Genomic DNA, 21,316 nt, shown 5'->3' with positions numbered 1-21,316 from the left:
ATATTTAGTAATCATATAGGCTTAAACCATGGTCCTTCAAACACATTCCATACCTTTGCACTGATTGCTCAGTGCAAGGGTACAGAAGAAGGGTCTGTTGAGCTTACTTTATATTCAATAGAGGAGGAGTAGTTCATTTTGTTGTCTGTTATGTGATGAGTTAATCATGCACTAAAAGAGCTAGCTATTTTAGAAAGCCAACTGGATTTAAACTTGATTAAATAGGTTCAAAGTATCCACACAAGATGCCTGTATTGAAGAGAAATTTTTATTCAGATAACTTTTATTAACACCAAACTTTACCATTATTTTTAAAATGTTGAAAATATCTTTCAGTTTCATTGTGGTAGATGTTAGTAATAGACAATTAACACTTTAATTTAGCAACTATGAGAAGGATAACAGTCGTCCTCAAGTTTCCATTGCAATTTAGAGAAAATTAGCAGTCGACCATTTAACATGGAGAAAATCAGCTAATTTCTCTCATGTAGTAACTGTTGCAAAGTTTAATTTTTGCAGTTATTACTAATCATTCAACTCAACGTATATAAGTTTTTAAAGATTGTTACTTATTTAGGGACCTTTATAATTAACTACAAAAGCTGTTTGAAAGTAAATTTGCAGAACGTTAGAATTTTCAAGTTTGAATGTGGAGATACATACAAATTCAAACTGTGTTTCACAGTTTTGTGACTGTAATGTTCCCAGGAAGGAATAGATGTGTAAGCTTGCTACTCATCCAACCAGATTTCTGTTCCTGGAGCTACATACTGTGTCAGTGGACTAAGAGTAGCCATGTTGTGGTGGAGAACTGAGAACATGGGAGTTTCTTTTGGAGCTCCATTGTGGTGGGAAATCATTCCAAATACCCAAGGACTGACTACAGCCTTTCCATAATTTTGAGCTTACTTTGTATTCAATAGAGGAGGTGTTTCCAGCTATCTGGCAATGGTTATAATTTTTGGCACATCCTCCCATATAAAATTTGTCAGTTTGGGTGATTTGATTGTGGCCAGCCTAGATGATCAAAAGTACACATTCAACTTGCATGAAATGTGATCTTTTTTTTTTTTTTTTTTTTTTTTTGATGCTACGCTTCTTTTTACACCCGGATCACCAAATAACTGGGTATTATTATTTTTTTTTTATGTGAACCCCAAACATGAGAGGTATTAGAACCTATAGTAATTAGTACCGTGCTTGGGTTTGAGGTTAAGAAGATGAAAGAAGATATTTGTTGACATTGGACTTGAACTTCTGTAGATTGTAATTTTCAGGAAATACGTATGAAGGAAGGTTGTTCCAGAAAACAGCAGTTGAATGAATAAATGAGGAAGATGAAAAGTTGGTTCTGTGGGTTTGAAGTTGGACAGTAAATGGATGTTGGCTGGTGGCGGCACGTGTTCGGACTGTTTTGAAAGAGAGAGCGGGAATTATAGAAGCCAATTCAGAAGAACATTGCCCATGGAAGTATCTGTAGAAGAGGCATGCAGCAGCAGCAGAAACAGTGCGTCTATGAGAAAGCGAGTGGAGAGACTGTTAGAGATGAATCATTAATTAACCTAACTGCTCTCTTCTGAATGGAATCAAGAAGCCTGAGAGAGGTTTTGGGGGTGCCACCCCAGATGTGGGAACAATATTCCATGGCAGGGTGGATTTGCGATTTATACAGAGTGAGCAGCTGTTGGAAGAAAAGTAACGCTGAGAGCGAAAGAGAAAACCAAGTTTTTTAGATGCAGAGGAAGCAATATTTGTAATGTGCGTGTGCCAAGAGAGATTAGAAGTCAGGGTAATCCCCAAAAGAGATATATCATTTTGCCTAGAAATCGGAGTGTCACTAAAGATAAGCATAGGAGCAGAAGAATCCTTTTTGCGAGATATAAGACAAGACTGAGTTTTAGAAGGGTTGAAATCACTAAATCCAGCTCGTGAGTGACCCTTTCGAAATAGCGAACCAAAGTTGTCTTTGCCCCACTGGAGAATTACCTGAAGATCAGCATTTAAGGAATTGGTAGCAGATTTTCTAGAAGTTGAAGCTGATTGAGCAGGACAAGGTTTCTCAAAATGGAAAGTTGAATGCAATATGCTATCATCGGCAAAACTATAGATAGGATTTCCAGTCAATAGAAGAAGGTCATTGATATACAAGAGGAAAAGAGTGGGGGGAAAGAACTGAACCTCGGGGGACACCGGCATTAGTGGAGAAGTTAGAAGACAGAGAGCCATCTACCATCACCCTCAGTGAGCGATCAGAGAGAAAACTGGATAACCAATTACTAAAAACAGTTGGCAAACCATAAGATGGAAGCTTGTTTAGAAGACCTTTATGCCAAACACGATCAAAAGCCTTTGAGATGTCAAGAGCAACTACTTGTGTTTCACCAAACCTTTCCATTGAATTAGTCCATAAATGGGTAACATAAGCCAGAATATCTCCAGTGGATCGACACTGACGGAATCCATACTGGTGATCGTTGATCAGACGGAAGGTTTCTAGGTAGTTTAAGAGTTGGCGGTTAATTGATTTCTCCCTTACTTTAGAAAAAGTAGAAGTAATTGCAATGGGACGATAATTGGATGGGAGAGATTTGTCACCCTTTTTAGGAACTGGCTGGATATGAGCAAATTTTCAAGCAGAAGGAAAAACACCTTTGGAATAAGAAAGTGAAAAAAGGCGGCAAAGAATAGGAGTAAGTTCAGGAGCACAGGTTTTGAGAACAAGTGGAGAAATACCATCAGGACCTGGAGCATTCTTAGCATCAAGATTCATCAGAATCCTTCTGATATCCTTTTGACGGAAGATCACAGGAGGCATTGAATGGAGTGTGTTGGGAATGGAGGGAGGTGTTTTACCAAGATCATTAATACATGAGCTGGAAGAAAAATGGGATGCTAGCAGGTCAGCTTTATCCTTGGCTGAAGTGGCAACAGAACCATCTGGTTTGGACCGAGGTGGGAGCAGAGATGGGCAAAAGTTGCGGCCAATAGCTTTGGCAAGAGACCAGAATGCTCGGCTACCATTAGGGCAAGAAGCAAGTTTTCTACTCTTAGCCTGTTCAAACTCTAGTTTGGACTGATTAATAACTGCTTTACAATTGTTGCGAGCTTTGGTGTAGGCAGAAAATGAAACTGAAGAATTAGAAACAAGCCAATTACGATATGCAACATTCTTCTCTTGGAGAGCCTTAGCACATTTATCAGAAAACCAAGGTTTAGATAAAGGACGAGATTTTAAAGTGGAGTGTGGGATAAGGGATTCCATTCCTGCAAGAATAATTTCACTGACACGATCTGAGCAAACATTGACATCAGAAGTTTTGAAACAGTAATCCGACCAAGGAAAAGAAGAAAAGAAGTCTCGCAGGTCATCCCATTTTGCATTCTTGGAATGCCAAACAACACGTAGTTGGGAATAGCCATGAGATAAAGGTTCCATTGGAGAAGAGACAATCACCAAGTTGTGATCTGAAGTGCCTAAAGGACCTCTCACTTCGACCGTGTACTTAGAAGGGTTGTTTGTGAGAAAAAGATCAAGCGTATTGGCTGTATGATTAGGATTGTCCGGTATTCTTGTAGGTAAATGAACAATCTGTGCAGGGTCATTAGTAATTGCAAAAGCCTCAGCATCTCGACCTGCTGGGTCGGTGTAACTAGAAAACGGAAGCCAGCTGGAGTTGTGAACATTAAAATCACCAAGGAAAATTACTTCACTGTTAGGAAAGTTGGACTGGAGAAAGTCAAGTTGCAAAGAGAGGAAGTCAAAGAGCTCCAAGTGATTAGTGGAGTTGGGAGAACGGTAGAGACAACAGATGAATTTGACCCAATGAGGTAGAGAGATTTTAAGCCAGAGAAGATCAAAGAGAGGAGATTCCAAATTGCCAAGTCTCTGACAGGGAATATCAGAACAGACATATGCACAAGTACCACCTTTGAGGTGAAAGGAATCATACAGCGAATAATTTGGACATCTGAGATGAGCCGTAGATGAATCAACCGATAACTGAGATTCTGTCAGAAAAAGTACATGGGGTTTGGCAGACTGCAAGTGGAAATGGACATCGTTGAGATTAGAATTGAGACCACGTATATTTGTGAAATGAATTAGGAAGTCCTTGGGAGGTTTAGATCTTTTTGCAGATAAGCTTACTCTATTAGTTTGACAATTCATGGTGTATTCAATAGTAAGAAAAAGTAGGTGGGACATGCTGTATGAAGTAATGAAATTTTTGGATATGGCGTATATGTGGTAAGAATATACCCAGATCCTTGACATAACGTGGCCTCGACAATGCTCCCCGCATACACACTACTCGGACTCCCTCCAGTCACTATCTGGCAGAGTAGAGGTAGCAAGATTATACACTAGCTGATCCGGAAGCTTCCTAGAGAGTTACCAATAGGTTCAGTCCGGTGTACTAACTAGCGGCCGGCCTGCGAACACCGTTTTTGAGCTGTACCCTCGAAATGTAAGGAATATTGGATCTCGCCATGACGTTCATCATAACCTCAAAAGTCATCAATCATGCTGCATGATGGAAGAGATAGGGAAGGGTTGACTGGAACTTAGCTCTAGAGACTAAACATGGGTTCCACCACTTCAAGCCTCCAATAAGCAAAGTGGTGGTATTTCACTGGTTGATGAGAGTCATCTACCACCTGGTAACATAGAGGGGCGGCGTTCCTCCATGTGGTGTGGGCGCCACACCTCGACCCCTGCTTACGTTGGTTCACACCTGGGTGGTCACCCACCATGTACTTGTGCATGGAGGTTATACCCAGGATTACTAACAGTCCCACCATCGTGAAGGTGGAAGCAGAGGATTTGGCTGTCACAGACCGTCCGAACTTCGCCGAAATTGGGTCCACTTGACTTGAGTTTCACCCGAATATCAGTTCCATCCGCGTTTTAGACTCCCAGGTAGCAAGTACAGCTTGTCTGGCATATCTGAGAGTCTGTGACAACCTCAAGGACCGAATTTCCTTCCTTTGTCTAATATAGTCATTGTCCTCAAGTTTCCATTGCAATTTGAAGAAAAATTAGCAATCAGCCATTTCCTGTTGGCAAAAGTGGAAGGTGCAGTCCTTCAAAGAACATATCTTGCTGATTTCTAGCGTATTTGGATCTCTAATGAAAGACACTGCTGCCCAAGAATTCTAAAATAAAATAGAAATCACATAAACAACAAGCACAAATATGTAAACAAGAATGCACAAGTCTCTTTGATTATGTTACTACAACTCTCATTCTTCTTAATTATGTTAATGTTATAACAAAGAACGATTCTAACAGAACACAGATCTTGTTGATTATGTTACTCCAACCGTAAATTAAATACATTAACTTACGATTCTCAAGTAAAAAGCATTGAACAAAACAACAACCACCACATCAACTACCGGGGTGCCACGTGTCACAAAAAAGTTGTCTACTACATCCAGTGCTGTACTGTTACCAACTTTGAAATACATTGATTTTTGAATAATCCAACATAAAATTAACAAGGATATACACACTGTATCCATTTATGTATTGAAGTTTCATGAACTTCTGGATCTGAATTCTAGTGAATTTCAGCTTTTGAAAACCCAAATCAGACAGCAGTGATAACAGGTGTGACCTCCAATTTTTAAAGCTATTTTCATGCTGCCATTTGTAATAAACTGTGTTTGCTGTTATTTGAGAACACATGTTATAATTTTAATCATGATCTATGTTCCTACTGGAACACAGATCATGATCAAGACTTGAAAATGTAAATATGTATGCACTCCTTAAATTAAATTAAGGGTTGCATACATATTAAGTTAATTTATTAATTGATAATTAAAAGCTGTTAAATTTTGTGATAATAGAATTCATTGTAATCATTCATTCCATATCTGCATTATTATTCTTTGTCTCTGTTATGTGCAAACTGGCATAGAAGTCGTTTTTATTTGCAGGGTTATGTTGTAAGAATTAGTGGTGGCAATGACAAACAGGGTTTTCCGATGAAGCAAGGAGTATTAACATCAGGACGTGTGAGGTTGCTTCTTTCTAAAGGTCATTCATGTTATAGACCTCGTCGCACTGGAGAACGTAAACGTAAATCTGTGAGAGGATGTATTGTTGATTCCAATCTCAGTGTTTTGTGCTTGGTCATAATTAAGAAAGGTAAGGTTTGCCATTCAAATGGTAATAAGAAATTTCAATTGTAAGGTTAGTGAAAAATTGTTAAGACAACTAATAAACAAGTTCCATAATAGCAGAAAAGAAGAAACCTAAGTGAAAAGTACTGCTGACAAATCTTTTATAGAAGAACTATACTGTCACAAAATTCACCTGTAAATGAAGCAGAGGAATGATGAATTACACATTGCATTATCCTGTTTCTTGCATACTGGTGCAGCTGTGAATAATTAAAAATACCTATATGGTATAAAATTAATGCTACTTTAATATAACTATAATTTGAAAACTATAAAATAAAAGTAATAAGCTCAGGTGCTTTCCAAATCTCCAGAATTTTACTGGTTTTTATTTATTTTTTATGTATTATTTGATTAAGTTCTATCAACTTCTGAATCCAAGATAATTTTCATCAGTTTGCATGATGACCACTCATTGGCGAAATATAATTAACAGTGACTATAAGTTCATTTCATTGTACAGCATGTATACACTGTATGCTTATTGATAAGGCTCCTACAAAGCAGATAGATTTTTTCCAATCACACAAATTTAAGATTTTTCAAGTGTAAATAATGGTTTGCATTCTAAGACCAGTTTTGAAGAGTTTGTCATTACTAAGAGTACATTGTTAACCATTCAGAAAAATTGAAAAAAAAGATTTGGAAAGCTTAGAGAAATCATCTGTACTAGGTCAGATGAGAGTACAAAAAGTGAGCTATCTGGATCTTGAAATGTACTTTTAGAATTGCTAATGATGCATGCAAAAAATTCCAGAAAGTAATAAAAAATCGACCGAAGAATGGCTCACTGACTTAGATCGCAAGATGAGCAGGGAGAATAGAAATATTTTGCTGTTTGTGGATAACTGCAATCACTCATTTTTAAAATAAGTGAGTGGTTTACATGCAATCGCTGTTTATTACTTGTCATCTAATATGAAATCAGTTGTTCAGCCATTTGAACAGGTAAACTTCAATGCTTTAAGAAAAACTATCAAAGAATACTATTATTCAAAATTGTTTCTTGAAAGCAAAACCCATTATGAAATTGAAATGGGGGAAGCATAGAAAAAGTTAACTGTTTTTGGATAACTGCACCCCTTATTGCCAAATGAATGACCTATGTGCAGTCATCGAAACACAGATACATAGTTGCAAGTGGCGTATTTATGTGTTTCAGTATGGGATGAGGTTGACGAAAAGTGATTTCCAATTGCTTCAAACGTGCTGGATTTGTCTCGTTGAATGATGCAATGAATGAAGCTTCAGGTGCTTCTTCTTCTGTTAATCATGAAGAATAGTCCGATAATAGTGAAGAAATTTTTGAGGATGTGCATTATCACTTAAACTTTGAGTGAAACATGTTTTGAAGACTATTGAAGTGGATGTGGAGATTTCATGTTTCAGGATATGCATGAATGAAGAGGAACTTAATGTGATTGAGAAGTTTCATTGAAAGACATTATCAAGGATTAGAACTTTTTTGAGTTTTTTTTTTTAAATGCAGCCTAACTGCGAAAGTGACTTGACTACTATTGTGCACTTTCATAATTTTCTCTTAAAACATGCCCTTCTGCTGAAGCAGCACATCTTTGTAGATTATTTTAAAGTTTGAAACCAATTGCCCTGTCTGTGGTTATGCCTTGATGTTTATGCATGTACTTGTATACATATTTACCGTACATATGTAATTTACAAATTAATCTCTACAGTGCAAAATGTGCAAATCTTCATTCATCTTGTGTAATACTATGCATTTAGAATTACATTATACGTTCAACCTTTTTTTTTGTTCTTTTGCTGATTTCATGAACTCTGGAAAGGTTGAGCAGATGGGCTGAGAGGTGGCAAATGAAGTTTAAAATTGACAAATGTAAAGTACTACATATGGGAAACAGTAACCCCAGAGCAACGTATCAACTCTATGGCACCAACTGATGATGATACCAACAGCAAATGCAAAATGGGAAGCATTCAAAGAACTTATCTTGGAAGCTACTAGGCTTTACATACCAACTAAGAAATATTGTTCAAGGTTCAGGCCAAATGGATATCAGATGAACTAATGAGACATATGGCAGAAAAGAAAAATGCATGGGATACATATAAATTAACATGTGACACAGAAGCCTATGATAGATATAAGTTGATCTGTAACCAAGTAACAAAAGAGGTTAGGCAGGCAAAGGCAGATTACAAGAAATCTTTGGCAAGGGATGCAAAGAAAAACAGCAAGGAGTTCTTTACTTATGTAAACTCTAGAAGGAAGGGGGGGGATGAATCAGATTGGTCCACTTGATATCGATGGTTCAACTGTTCATGATCCTGCTAACAAACTAAATCAATATTTTGCATCTACATTCACACATGAGGAGTTATTCAGGAAGGGGAATGCCATAGATGAAGTAAGCACTGGCAGTGAGCTAGATGATCTTGTAATAATTGAGAGTAAAGTGGAGGAGAAATTGTTGAAGATAAATACACGAAAGGCACCTTGGGTGGATGGGATCTATCCAGTTATATTAAAGGAAGCAGCAAAGGAAGTAAGCAATCCGTTAGCCATAATTATTAGAGCTTCCTTGGACTCAGGGGAGGTACCCACAGACTGGAGATGTGCAAATGTAACCCCAATTCACAAAGGAGGATCAAAGGCTGACACAAGTAATTATAGACCTGTGAGTTTAACTTCTGTTCCAGGAAAATTAATGGAAGCACTGCAGGATCATCTTGACAAGAATTCAGTTATAGCTCAGACACAGCATGGTTTTGTTAAGGGAAGGTCTTGCCTGACCAGTTTGATTGGATACTATGATGTAGTCACAAAAGAATTGGATGCATGGAATAACTTTGATATTATATATTTGGATCTTAGAAAGGCTTTTGATACTGTTGCATATGGAAGACTGCTGCACAAATTGGAGGTGTGGCATTGGTGGAAAATTGTTGCTATGGATAAAGGGATGGTTGAGTGGCAGAAGACAGAGAGTGGTAATTAATGGACACTGCTCATCGTGGACTAATGTTATTAGTGGAGTCCCTCAGGGTTCAGTGTTGGGTCCATTATTGTTTTCTGTATTTATGAATAATATTGATGATGGTATATCAAGCTTAATGTCCAAGTTTGCAGACGATACAAAGGTTGGCAAGGTTGTTAAGGACACTACTGACGCTATGCTGCTGCAACAGGATCTGGAAAGGTTGAGCAGATGGGCTGAGAGGTGGCAAATGAAGTTTAACATTGACAAATGTAAAGTACTACATATGGGAAACAGCAACCCCAGAGCAACATATCAACTCTGTGGTACTACACTGACAGTGGTAGAGAATGAAAAGGACCTGGGGGTAATTGTGCAGGCAGATATGAAGTTCTCTGAGCAGTGCAGACGGGCTGCAAGAGTAGCTCATGGTGTCTTATCAATGATATACAGGAATTTTTCTAGCAGGGATAGGGAGGTGATTATTCCCTTGTATAAGGCAATGGTCAGGCCGCACCTTGAATACTGTATACAGGTCTGGAGGCCTCATTTCAAGAAGGATGTAGAGCTGCTGGAACGAGTACAGAGAAGGGCAACAATGTTAGTGAACAGAATGAAGGGTTGCTCTTTTGAAGAAAGGCTTAAGTTTTGCAAATTAGTGTCTGGAGACTAGGCACCGGCAAGGTCATCTGATAGAGGTGTACAAAGCCTTGAATGGTTTGAGCATGCTCAATGCTGATGTGATACTGCCTCTTGCTCAGAATAATCACCTGAGAGGGCATAAATTGAAATTGAGTAAAGACGGATGTAGGATAGATATGCGGAAATTTGCAGTGGAAGGGGTTTTTTTTTTTTTTTTTTTGGCTTATGCTGCATAAGCTTGCTTTCTTGCATTTTATGCTAATGCTAATTACAGTCCTTTTGATGACTGTTTTTCTCATTCCCCTGGAGGGTTGCTATAAAGAGTTTTGACTATATCATTTTCATATTTGAAGTTTTTGTGGACAAGTTTCCAGTACTTCTCAGAATCATTAAATTTAAAGAATTATGTAAACAGATGATTTGGATTATTGGTTCTCTTAGTTTTAGTGTATGAATCTCCTGGAAGCTGTTATGAAAGAATTGATATACATTGGTTGTTGGTTGGGGAATCAATAGGTGGAGTTTTTTTTGAGTCAAGGAATGGCAGCAATGCAATAGCAGTTACTTCCTGGCATCAATATTCCACAGTAAACTTAGATTTATAGAGTAAATCAAATATGCCTCAAAAACTGAATATATTATTCAGTATCTGGAATTGTTAAGAATGCTGTTAAAACAAAATTGTGAAAATATTGAAAGCAAAACCCATTGTGAACAATGGAATAATTTCAAATAGAATATTTCTACTTCATCTGTATAGGGCTTTGATAAGATCTTGTCTTGATTATAGAACTTGACTGCGAAGGAGAGCATACTGAAGTGGCTAAATCTTTTTCAGAATAATGCCCTCAGACTTGTTCTGAGTGCTTACAGGACATCACTGGTTCACAGCCTTTACTTAAGTAATTATTAACTTCTTTACATCTTAGAAAAATGGCATTGCTTGCCTGCACTGCTAAAATACAAAGGTTTCCCATTCACTGTCATTTAAATCTGCTAAATCCATTTGGTTTACGGTTCAGTGTGATAGTATAAATCATTCCTTCTGGACTGTCATCCTTCCATTTGCTATTTACTTTCTTCTTAACCTTACTTGTTTTACTGCTTATAGTCAGCATAAGCACTTTTTCTTGTAATGCTTGCTTGGCACCATTGATCCACCTCCTCTCTGCTCTGTGCCTACTTCCCCCATTCTTCCTGCATGCCTAAGTTTGTTTTCTTACCTTTGATTTTGTTATTTGTTGCCTCAAAATTTTTTTTCTTATTTCCTCATTTGTAATATTGGCTTTCCATTGCTTCTAACTGGTAGTCCTATCTATTTATCTTTAAAGTCATTTCTGAAGATTCTGATTTTTGATCAGTTTCTTTGCTTACCCAGCCCTTGGTTCCATAGGTTAAAATATGTTTAAAAACAGTGAAGGGCTAAGTTTGTCCTTTGGTCCAGATGAATTTGTTAACTGGCTTCCTACACTTCTATTTTTCTTGTTCTGTTTATTTCCATTTCTAATCTTCCACTTCATTGTTCCTAGATTTCTCTGTAGTCCTTTTTATTTTATTCCACTTGTTTACAAGTGGGATTCACTGCTATTCTTGAAAATAGCTACTTCATATCTGAAAAATAGCTATCAAGGATGCCACTATATGTTCCCACTTGTTTACATCTGGAATAAACTTAAAAAGAAACAGACCATAGTACAGTTTGCTGTGTTGTAGCCTTATTGCTAATGGGAAAAAGTCACGAGTTAGGATTGAATTTGAAAGTCGAAAATTCTGCTCGGACATGATAGGAAGGAATACATTTTGAGAGCTTTGTCAATCAATTCAGCACTGGAGAGAATGGACAAAGCTCATGCAGTAGAATTTTTTTTTCAGCTTGGTCTGTGTTTGTTAATAGGAGAGACGTTTTACAGTGGTAGGATACACCTGAATAGAAGGGTGCAAGAATATTTGCTGATGTTATTGAGGCAGTGATAGGTGGGTCAGAAAACTGCTAGGTATATGTGGATGTACAGACTAATAGCTTAACTGCAGGCACAGGCAAAAGTGATTCTTGCATTGCTACTATTGGTATATGCAGCAGCCTGTAGTATGGAAATCAAGGTGTCGAGGTCATCATGGAACACATAAATACATGGGTTGTGTTATGGTAACTAAGGGTAAGAACATGTTCTTGTATATTTGCGTGTACACTAATGCTAGGAGCATTGTAAAAAAATTTGTACTGATTAAGTCAAAAAATGCAGATGTAGGAATAGCGGAAACATGTTGTGACTCAGGCATAAGTAATGCTGAATTTGAATATGGGGAGTACAATATATACAGGAAGGATATACAGGACAGGAGAAGTGGTTATGCTCTTAGTTAAGAAGCATATTAAATCAAAGACAGTGCATCTAGTTGACATGGGTGACAAGTGCAATGTTGAGTCAGTTTGGTGTGATACAAGCACTGGGAAAACAAAATTGAGAGTGGGCACGTGTTACAGTCCTAATGACTGATGAATATACTAAACACCTATACAGAGAAATAGTGTGCCAGTAAATCGAATCTCTCATAGTGGGGGATCTCTCATTCATACAGTCCTAATGACTGTGATGAATATACCAAACACCTATACAGAGAAATAGTGTGCTAGTAAATTGAATCTCTCATAGTGGGGAATTTTAACTTTCCAGATGTTGACTGGAATTTGTGGGTTGGTCACTCACAGACTAGTAATTCCACATTAAGAAATGTGGATTTCTTAATGTGGAATTTAATTAAAAGACATAACTACTCTCAAGAGTAAAAGGAAAGGCTTTTGCTTTCATCGGAGTGATTACGGTGTTTTCAGACAGTTTTTAAATTCGTGCTGTGGGACCAACTGTTGATGTTACCAATAGCAAATTCTAAATGGGAAATATTCATGAAAGTAATCAGACGCTACTAGGCTTTTCATACCAACAAAGAAATACTGTTCAAGGCTTAGACCTAAATGGATGTCAGATGAATTATTGAGGCATGTGGTAGAGAAGAAAAATGCATGGGATGCATATAAATTAATCAGGACACAGAACTCTATGGAAGATATAAATTAGTTGTAATCAAGTTACAGAGGAGGTTAGGCATGCTAAGGCAGATTATGAGAAGTCCCTGGCAATGAATGCAAGGAAGAACAGCAAAGACTTCAATGCTTATATTAACGGTAGATGGAAGGGGTTGAATCACATTGGGCCACGTGATGTCTATAGGTTAACTGTTGGTGACCCTGCTTAGGTTGCGGACAAATTGAATAGGTATTTTGCATCTACATTCACACATCTTTACAGAAGGTGATGCCAGAAGTTAATCAAACTATAACGAGGACCTATGGTAACTGAAAGGAAAGTGTATGAGAAATTGTTGAAGATGGACATAAAAAGGCGTGAATGGAATCTATTTAAATATATTAAGGGAGGCAGCAATGTAGATAAGCAAACCTTTTGGCCATAATTATGAGAGCATCCTTGGATTCATGGGAGGTCCGTATGCACTGGAAATGTGCAAGTGTATCCCCAAATCATAAAGGGGGAACAAAAGGCAACATGAGTAATTACAAACCTGTTCGCTTAACATCTGTTCCATGGAAAATAATGGAAATCACTGGTTAAAGAAGCAATGCAAGACCATCTGGACAGACATGCAATTATACTGCAATCACAGCATGGATTTGTTAAGGTGCAGTCTTGTGTAAGCAATCTGATAGGCTACTGTAATTCCGTGACCAAGGAGCTAAATGCAAAAAATAATTTTGATGTCATATGCAGGTAGCGCTCGGTTTGCAATAGTTTGTTTTGAAATGATTCACAATAACGATGGTTGTGAAACCAGAAGGCCAAAAATATCCAAAAACTATAAAAAAATTTCAAAAATGTGCAACTTTAAATATCAGATATGATGTAAAGAAAGCACAGTCAATCAGAGATGAGGTGGCCGCAGATAAGAGAGGAACACTCAGTTCGCTTGTTGGTATACTATTGTTGGGCCACTATTCTACAGTGTCAATTTGTGAATTTTAATTAAAAATTGTTGATTAAATTAATAAAATAAGAAGTGCCATGTCTAGTAAGAGAAGTGTGCAGTAAAGCCAAGTGAATGTGAAAATGTCACATAGATCTATCATGCTGAAAAAAAAGATGGAGGTAATTTGTAGAATGGAAGATGATCAGGCACATCTTAATGTGTGCAGAAGTATGAAATTGTCTCCATCGACTGAGAGTACCATAATGAAAAATGCAGATAAAATAAAACCGTCACTGCAACATGCTATGACAGTAAGCACTACGCAAGTGAGTTATAGCAGAAGTAAAACTTTTTTAAAAAAAATGAAGAAATTATTGTCATTGTGGGTGGATGACTTAAATAAATTTTAGAAAAAATTCCACTGGCTCAAGCTGTTATTTGATAAGGCAAAATCAATTTTTGAAGATCTTAAGAAAAAAAGAGGGTGATGGTGAGACATTTTTAGGTAGAAAGTGCTGGTTCATGCAATTTAAATCTTGAAGTAAGTGCTGCTGTGCGAAATTAAATGGCACGGTGCAAGTGCAGATAATGAATAAGCTGCAGCATTTCCTGCAGGAGGGTAATTATCCTCCTGGTCTCATTTTTAATGTTGATGAGACAGCTTTATTGGAAGAAATTGCTATCATGAACCTTCATTGCTCATGAACAGTCTGCAAAAGACAGGCTAATGCTTCTGCTGGGCACAATGTCTCTGGCACTTTAAAATTAAAACCAATGTTGGTGTACCATTCAGACACCATGTGCTCTCAAGGACCTAACAAAGCCATGTTGCCAGTCTACTGGAAATGGAACAGGAGAAGTTCTTTAGGAAATGGAGGGCTTGGGTGAACACAAATCTTCTTGGATTGGTATTCAAACTATTTTTGTCCTATTGTGCTCTGTTTTTGTCAAGAGAATGAGTTACCAACCAAGGCTCTTCTTATCTTGGACAATGTCCCTGGCATTACTGGAAACCTTGCTGAAGTTGGAACATCTCAGGATGTCATTGTTTACATACCACCAAACGCCACTTCAGTTTTGCAACCAATTGACTAGGGGATTAACAGCAACCTTTAAAGCCTATTAGCTCCACCAAACCTTCGTGGAAATGATGAGAGTTTTGGACAGGTCAGACCAAACTATCAAGGATTATTGGCACTCATTCGACATTTTGAAGGGCATTAATAACATCAATTCAGTTTGGAAGGAAGTGTCAGTGAACTGTTTGAATGGAGTGAGGTGCATTCTCCCACAATTTATGCACAACTTCACAGAATTAGGGCCAGTGTAGAACTTTGAAGATGTTAGGAGACTGGCACAAGAGATGGAATTGGATGAGGTTACAGCTGAAGATGTAACAGCTGTTGGATTGCCATGGATAGCAGCTTTCCAATGAAGACTTGGAAGAATTAGCTAAAGAAATAAGCCAAAAGAAGGAGGAGGAGAAAGAAAAAGATGAAGAGCCTCCAATAAAATCTGAGTACAAGCGATCTATAGCTCATCCTTTCAGCAATGGAAACCCTCACTGATGAGCCCTGTGAGATTGACCATGACTGGGAGCGAAGTGTGAAATTGAAAAGGAGTGTAATTTTATCCATTGGCCCTTATTCTGAGATTCTCAAAGAAAGAAAGAGGAAATCTTGACAGTCAACATTGTATGCTTTTTTCCAAAAAAGGGAAGATCCTCAACCAGGGACTTTATCTGAGAAGTAAGGTCTGCATTATGCCACTGTCAAAAAAAGATCAATGCAGGGGTCTTACAGTGACACTTCTAAAACTTTCCATCTGCTCTTCGAACATATCAAAATAAAGGTACAAAATTTAATTTTTTAAAAATTATATTTAGTTTGGCTGTATTATACTGAATTGCATTTAATTCTTTCAGAGTTTTAAATATAACAATGTCAATTTTGAGAGGGGCTTGGAACAACTCATTGACTTACATTATATAATTAGGTTCATTTTACACAGTTTTTTTTTTTTTTTTTGTGACTGTTCCATCAGGAATGGAACCCTGTTGTAAACAGATGGCTACCTGTACTTGGATTTCAGGAAGGTTTTTGGTATTGTTACACATAAAAGACTGCTGTACAAACTGGAGCAATGTGGCATTAAGGGCAAGTTACTGCTATGGATAAAGGGATGGTTAAGTGAAAGAAGAAATAGTGGTTATCAGTGGTCACTGCTCTTCATGAACTAATGTTATTAGTGGAGTTTCCCTGGGTTCAGTGCTGGGCCCATTATTGTTTTCAATATTTATCAGTGATATTGATGAATGTATATCAGGCTTTGTAAAATCTTTGTAGATCTTACAAAGATCTTACAGGTTGGCAGGGTGGTTAACAACAGTACTGCAACAAGGTCTAGGAAAATTGAATTGATGGGCTGAGAAATGGCAGTTGAAGTTTAACATTGACAAATGCTGGCATTGTATGTTACTCTGGGGGTTACTGCATATGGGTAGCAGTAACCCCAGAGTAACTTGAACTGTGTTGATACTGCACTCAAGGTAGTGGAGTATCAAAAAAGATCTGGGGTAATTGCAGTCTGACATGAAATTCTCTGAGCAGTGCAGACAGACTTTGAGCTGTCCTGGCACTGCTCAGAGAGCAGTGCCAGCACAGTTCAAAGGCTTTTGTCAGTGGTTTACAGAAATTTTGTTAACAGGAATAAGATGATTATCCCTTTGTATAAGGCCATGGTTAGAGCTGCATCTTGGGTATTATATACAAGTCTGTAGGCCTCACTTTAGGAAAGGAAGGGTAGATCTGCTGGAATGGGTGCAGAGAAAGGCAAACAGACTAAAAACATGCTCTTACCTAGAAAGACTTCAGTTCTGCAAATTGCAGCATCTCGAGACTAGGAACCCTTGAGGAGATCTGGTTGAAGTGTTTGTTTAAAATCTTTAATGGATTGAGTAAGCTGATTGTTAATGGCATTCTTCTATTAATTGAGACTACACATGTGAGGGGGTTATAAATTCAATTTGAGGAAAGATGATTGTGGATGGGTTGAACAAATTCAAGGAAGAACCAGACAAATTCTTGGAGGGAAACAGATGGGTGAACTGTTTTTTTTTTTTTTTTTTTGGCTGATGCTATATAAGCTTGCTTTCTTGCATCATTTGCTAATACTACTACTACTAGTTTTGGAATGTGAGGTGCATTATAGTAAATATCAATTTAAAGGGGGGGGGATTTTCAGTTGATTTTTAATGATCGATAGTAGCAAAGTGAATATAATATTTCTCTCGTTATGTTGCTTTCTTTTATAGGTGAACAGGATATTCCTGGCTTAACAGATAGCAACATACCTCGTCGACTTGGACCCAAGAGAGCTAGCAAGATTCGAAGGTTGTTTAATTTGTCAAGAGAAGATGATGTTCGCCAGTATGTTGTTAGACGACCACTTCCACCAAAAGAAGGTAATACTTATATATCATTGCAATTTTTTGTTATCAGGGAAAGTTTTGCTGTACCATGTCTTTTGTATGGTGTAAAGATTTTAGTTGTATCAATTAAAACATAATGCATGACAGAAGTGGATTTGATTATGCTTAAACCGACATGGTGATGTGCTAGTTTGTAATAAGATCTGCTTTGTTACAGTTGCATATATGGTTTTTTGTGTATTCCAAATAGATGTCACATTCCAAATGAATAGACTATGGTAATTCAGTTAACTGCCGGAGAGCAAGAACAATTTGAAATTCAGAATAGAATTGGGCTCTATGTGGCAAAGGTTGCTACTCAGAAATCACTACTATTAAAATGGTCAAGAAAGTTTCCAGTGCAGCAGAGGCATCCTCATTTTTTTTTTCCAAGCGTTAGAAATGTTTATCCTCGATTTCTTTAGGTGTTATTATTATTTTGTTTAACCACTGTGGTATTTTGCTATTTCAGTGAAGAGCCCAATGACAACATTAACATGGAATGCTCTGTGGAAATCGAACCATATGCACCTGAGCATTTGACTGAAGGAATTATTCTGCTTCATGATAATGCATTCTGACATATTACCATTTGATTTAGGCCTAGAGTGACTAAATATTGTTTTAATTAAAAATTAAAAAGAGCACTCAGATACCCCTTATGTAGTTTCATTTGCCACTATATGATGATATGAAAACTGCTATCAAAGAATGGTTCCTTAAACTACTAGAAGAATTTCTTAGAGCACTATATACGTTAGTGAAGTATGAGATGCATGTGTAAATGTGAAAGATAACTCAAAAAAAAAAAAAAAAAAATCCCTCTTACATAGTGATCATTGAACTACGACCACCTGCCTAATAGTGTTGGGCTAACATTCACATGGATAACAGCTGCTATTTGCCTATGCATTGACTCCACCAGATGCCTGAAAACGTTTGTGGGGATCTGCAAGGCTTTCCACCATGTAATATATGATGTTACATATCCATATGCCTCACTCCCTGTTGTGAAATATCCTGTAGGTGTTCAATTGGATTGAGGTTAGGCAGATTTGGAGGCCAGTGAAGATCGGTGTATCTTCACTGTTCCTCAAACCACTTGTGTACAGTGTGGGCCTGATGACATGGTGCATTATCATTATGGTTGATTTTCTGGAACAAGGTGTCACTATCAATGTCTTAGTATTATCATGACCCACTGAGACAATTTCTATGAGGAATTGAGGCTCAAGAGGTGTTGGAAATTGGCAAAGGAGTCACCTTGCATCAAGACAATGCAATGGTACGCACCACATTTGTGACTCAGTCAGCACTTCGTGACTGGGTTTTTAGTTCTTACAACATCCACCCTATTCATTGGAGTATTTTCAGATCTCAGCAAAGGACTTGAACTATTTTCTATTTTCAAATCTCAAAAAAAAAAAAAAAAAAAAACGGTTTTGAAAGGGCAGAAATTCGAAAGTGATGTTGCTGTGATGGATACAGTCAACAACTGGGTTGAGTCAAAATCTTCTGAATTTTATTTGAGAGGGTTATGAAAGCTTGTGGGTTGTGCCAGAAAGTGGCAACAGTTGCAAATGTGGGGAGTGTTGTAAAAAAATTCAGTTTCCACAACTTTCTGGCATTCCTTCTATGAGAAGATATAAACTTTTCAACTTTCTCTCTGATTCTTTGCATCCAGGTGTAGCAACCTTGTAGTATAGCTACTGATTGGTGAAGCACGATCTCCCTTTAACATATCCATGCTGTAAATTGCCTCATGGCTCAACTCTTATCAAGATGATCTCTCTCTCTCTCTCTCTCTCTCTCTCTCTCTCTCTCTCTCTCTCTCTCTCTCTCTCTCTCTCTCTCTCCTTTAACTGTTGATTCCATTATTTTATTTGGCACAGAGGTTAAACTTCAAGGTCTGTAGATAACCATTTCACCCTTTGAACCACCCAATTATTACAATTTGGATATATGTTTGCACATCTCCAAACTGTAAGAACTTCTGAATGTAAGGTTATATCATTATTATGGTTCAACTACTGCTTTTTCAGCATATTTTAGTATAATTGTATAGATTACATCAGCTTTGGGTGTTTTAGCTACTTTTACTTGTGACAGTTTCTACCTTTGGCATTATTCCATTCAGTATTAAACAGACTTCTGCCAGCTCCATCTAAAAATTTCATGTGTTAACATAGATGTAAAATATTTATTCAGTTTATGAGCAGTCTGCACAAAATCATCAATAGTTATGACATTCATATCTTGTGAATTAATGTTAACATATACAAATAATTTCTTGCTAGTTTTCTTTTCCACATCAGAGACTTTTCATAGGTTGCCTTTGCCTGTCTAACCCCCCCTCGTCCCTCCACTCTCCTCAGTACTCACACAATAAGTACAGACACTAGTCTGTACTTATTGTGTGACTATATTCTGACAATTTGTTCTCAGAGGATGCAGAGTAATTGGTGTAGCACCACTCTTAATTGTGGTTACTGTGCATATTTTTCTTTAAGAGCAGTAGTGTATACAGCTGCATCATAAGCTTCAAAATTTAAAAAAAGTAATTGTCATTATAAGAAAGTTTCAGTTTTGTAATGATAATAGTATTGTCGATCAAGAAAGTGAAAATTAATATCAAACATTCATACGTTGCCATTTATTTATTTTATTATTTTATTTATTTTTTTTTAAATTTAACCTACTGTTACTATGAATGCAGCATTAAAGGCTTAATGTTCACATAGAATTGATGACCAGAACAAAATGTAAGTAAGAAATATTACTACATGACTTCTTGATGCTGTGGCACAAAAATCGTTTTGTGCTTTTTGGTTGAAAATTGGCCATACTAAAATGCACATCATCCATGAGGAATTCTTAGAAGGTTCTTCATTTGGGCTTGTAGTTAGCCAGTCTCTTGCAGAGGGTTTAGTTTTTGCAGATGAGGCCATGAACACACATCTGTACCATCACAATACTCTACTACAATATGGCCTTTGATAATTTTATTTCTTTTACTTTGCTTCCCAATGTTTCAGTGAAATTTCAAAAATCATCAGAATTTAAAGAATTTTTAAAAAATCAAAAAATTTTAAATACTTTTTTAATGTAATACTGTCTTCTGCATCTGTTATGTATCGCTTGATTAAAGAATTGATGACCAGAACAAAATGTAAGTAAGAAATATTACTACATGACTTCTTGATGCTGTGGCACAAAAATCATAGATTTCATGAACTTCTGGATCAGAAACACAGATAATATGTGGCAGCACATATTGTTAGACTTATACTTAAAACAACCTTGAAAAACATATATATGTAATTGAGAAATGGTTAATTGTGAGCCTTCTTCACGTCTCCCCCCAACAGCAGGTTTAATGTTAAATATGTGGAGTGAGGGAATGTAAAAAAAAAATATAAGATACTATTATAATCAGACTTATTGAATTAATTTACTTGCATAAGTTATTTATTACAGGGAAAAAACCTAAAACAAAGGCCCCTAAGATCCAGCGTCTCGTCACTCCAGTTATGCTGCAAAGAAAACGTCACCGTCTTGCTCTCAAGCGTAAGCGTGCTCAGAAACGTAAAGATGAAGCTGCTGACTACGCTCGTCTTCTTGCCCAAAGAGCTAAGGAAGCTAAAGAAAAACGCTCTGAAGAATTACGTCGCCGCCGTTCTGCTTCTCAGCGAGAATCTACTTCATCAGCAGGCAAAGGAAGTACAAGCAAATAATCATAAACCAGTTTTATGTAAAGCTTTAACACATTGAATAAACAAAGTTGAATCGGTTTTCTTTTCTCTCTCTCCAATATTTAGCAGACAGGTCACAGAATATATGTAATTTACAGACAATACATGTCCGTTGACCTTAATTTTTGTCTTGGTGAAACTACCAAATTTCATCTTCATTTGCCAAAGAAAGGTTTAAATTTAATTGTTGAGCAGTTCTAAACAGTGGTGCCCAGATTTGTGCCTGCTGTAGGGAACAGCTTAAAAACTCTGCACATTTTAAATTAAAAAAAAATATATAAGGTCTTCCAGATTAGGGGTAGGCAACCTTACATGAGTGGTTTCCA

General features: G+C 37.2%; 1 protein-coding gene across 1 annotated transcript in view; it reads left to right on the top strand.

Moving 5' to 3' along the window:
* The window catches only part of RpS6 (ribosomal protein S6), a 33,370-nt gene extending 12,341 nt beyond the window's left edge, over positions 1-21,029 (top strand). Inside the window, exons 3-5 of the mRNA XM_090389318.1 lie at positions 5,944-6,154; positions 17,083-17,232; positions 20,716-21,029. Of these exons, the coding sequence (XP_090245444.1) occupies positions 5,944-6,154; positions 17,083-17,232; positions 20,716-20,972 (618 nt within the window). The 3' untranslated portion in view covers positions 20,973-21,029. The remainder of the gene's footprint in view (positions 1-5,943; positions 6,155-17,082; positions 17,233-20,715) is intronic.
* Positions 21,030-21,316: the final 287 nt, after the last annotated feature.

The sequence above is a fragment of the Mastigoproctus giganteus genome, chromosome 2 (genome assembly GCF_048544385.1).
Source record: "Mastigoproctus giganteus isolate SK-2022 chromosome 2, ASM4854438v1, whole genome shotgun sequence".
NCBI lineage: Eukaryota > Metazoa > Arthropoda > Arachnida > Uropygi > Thelyphonidae > Mastigoproctus > Mastigoproctus giganteus.
This window is presented reverse-complemented; position numbering and strand designations above follow the sequence as displayed.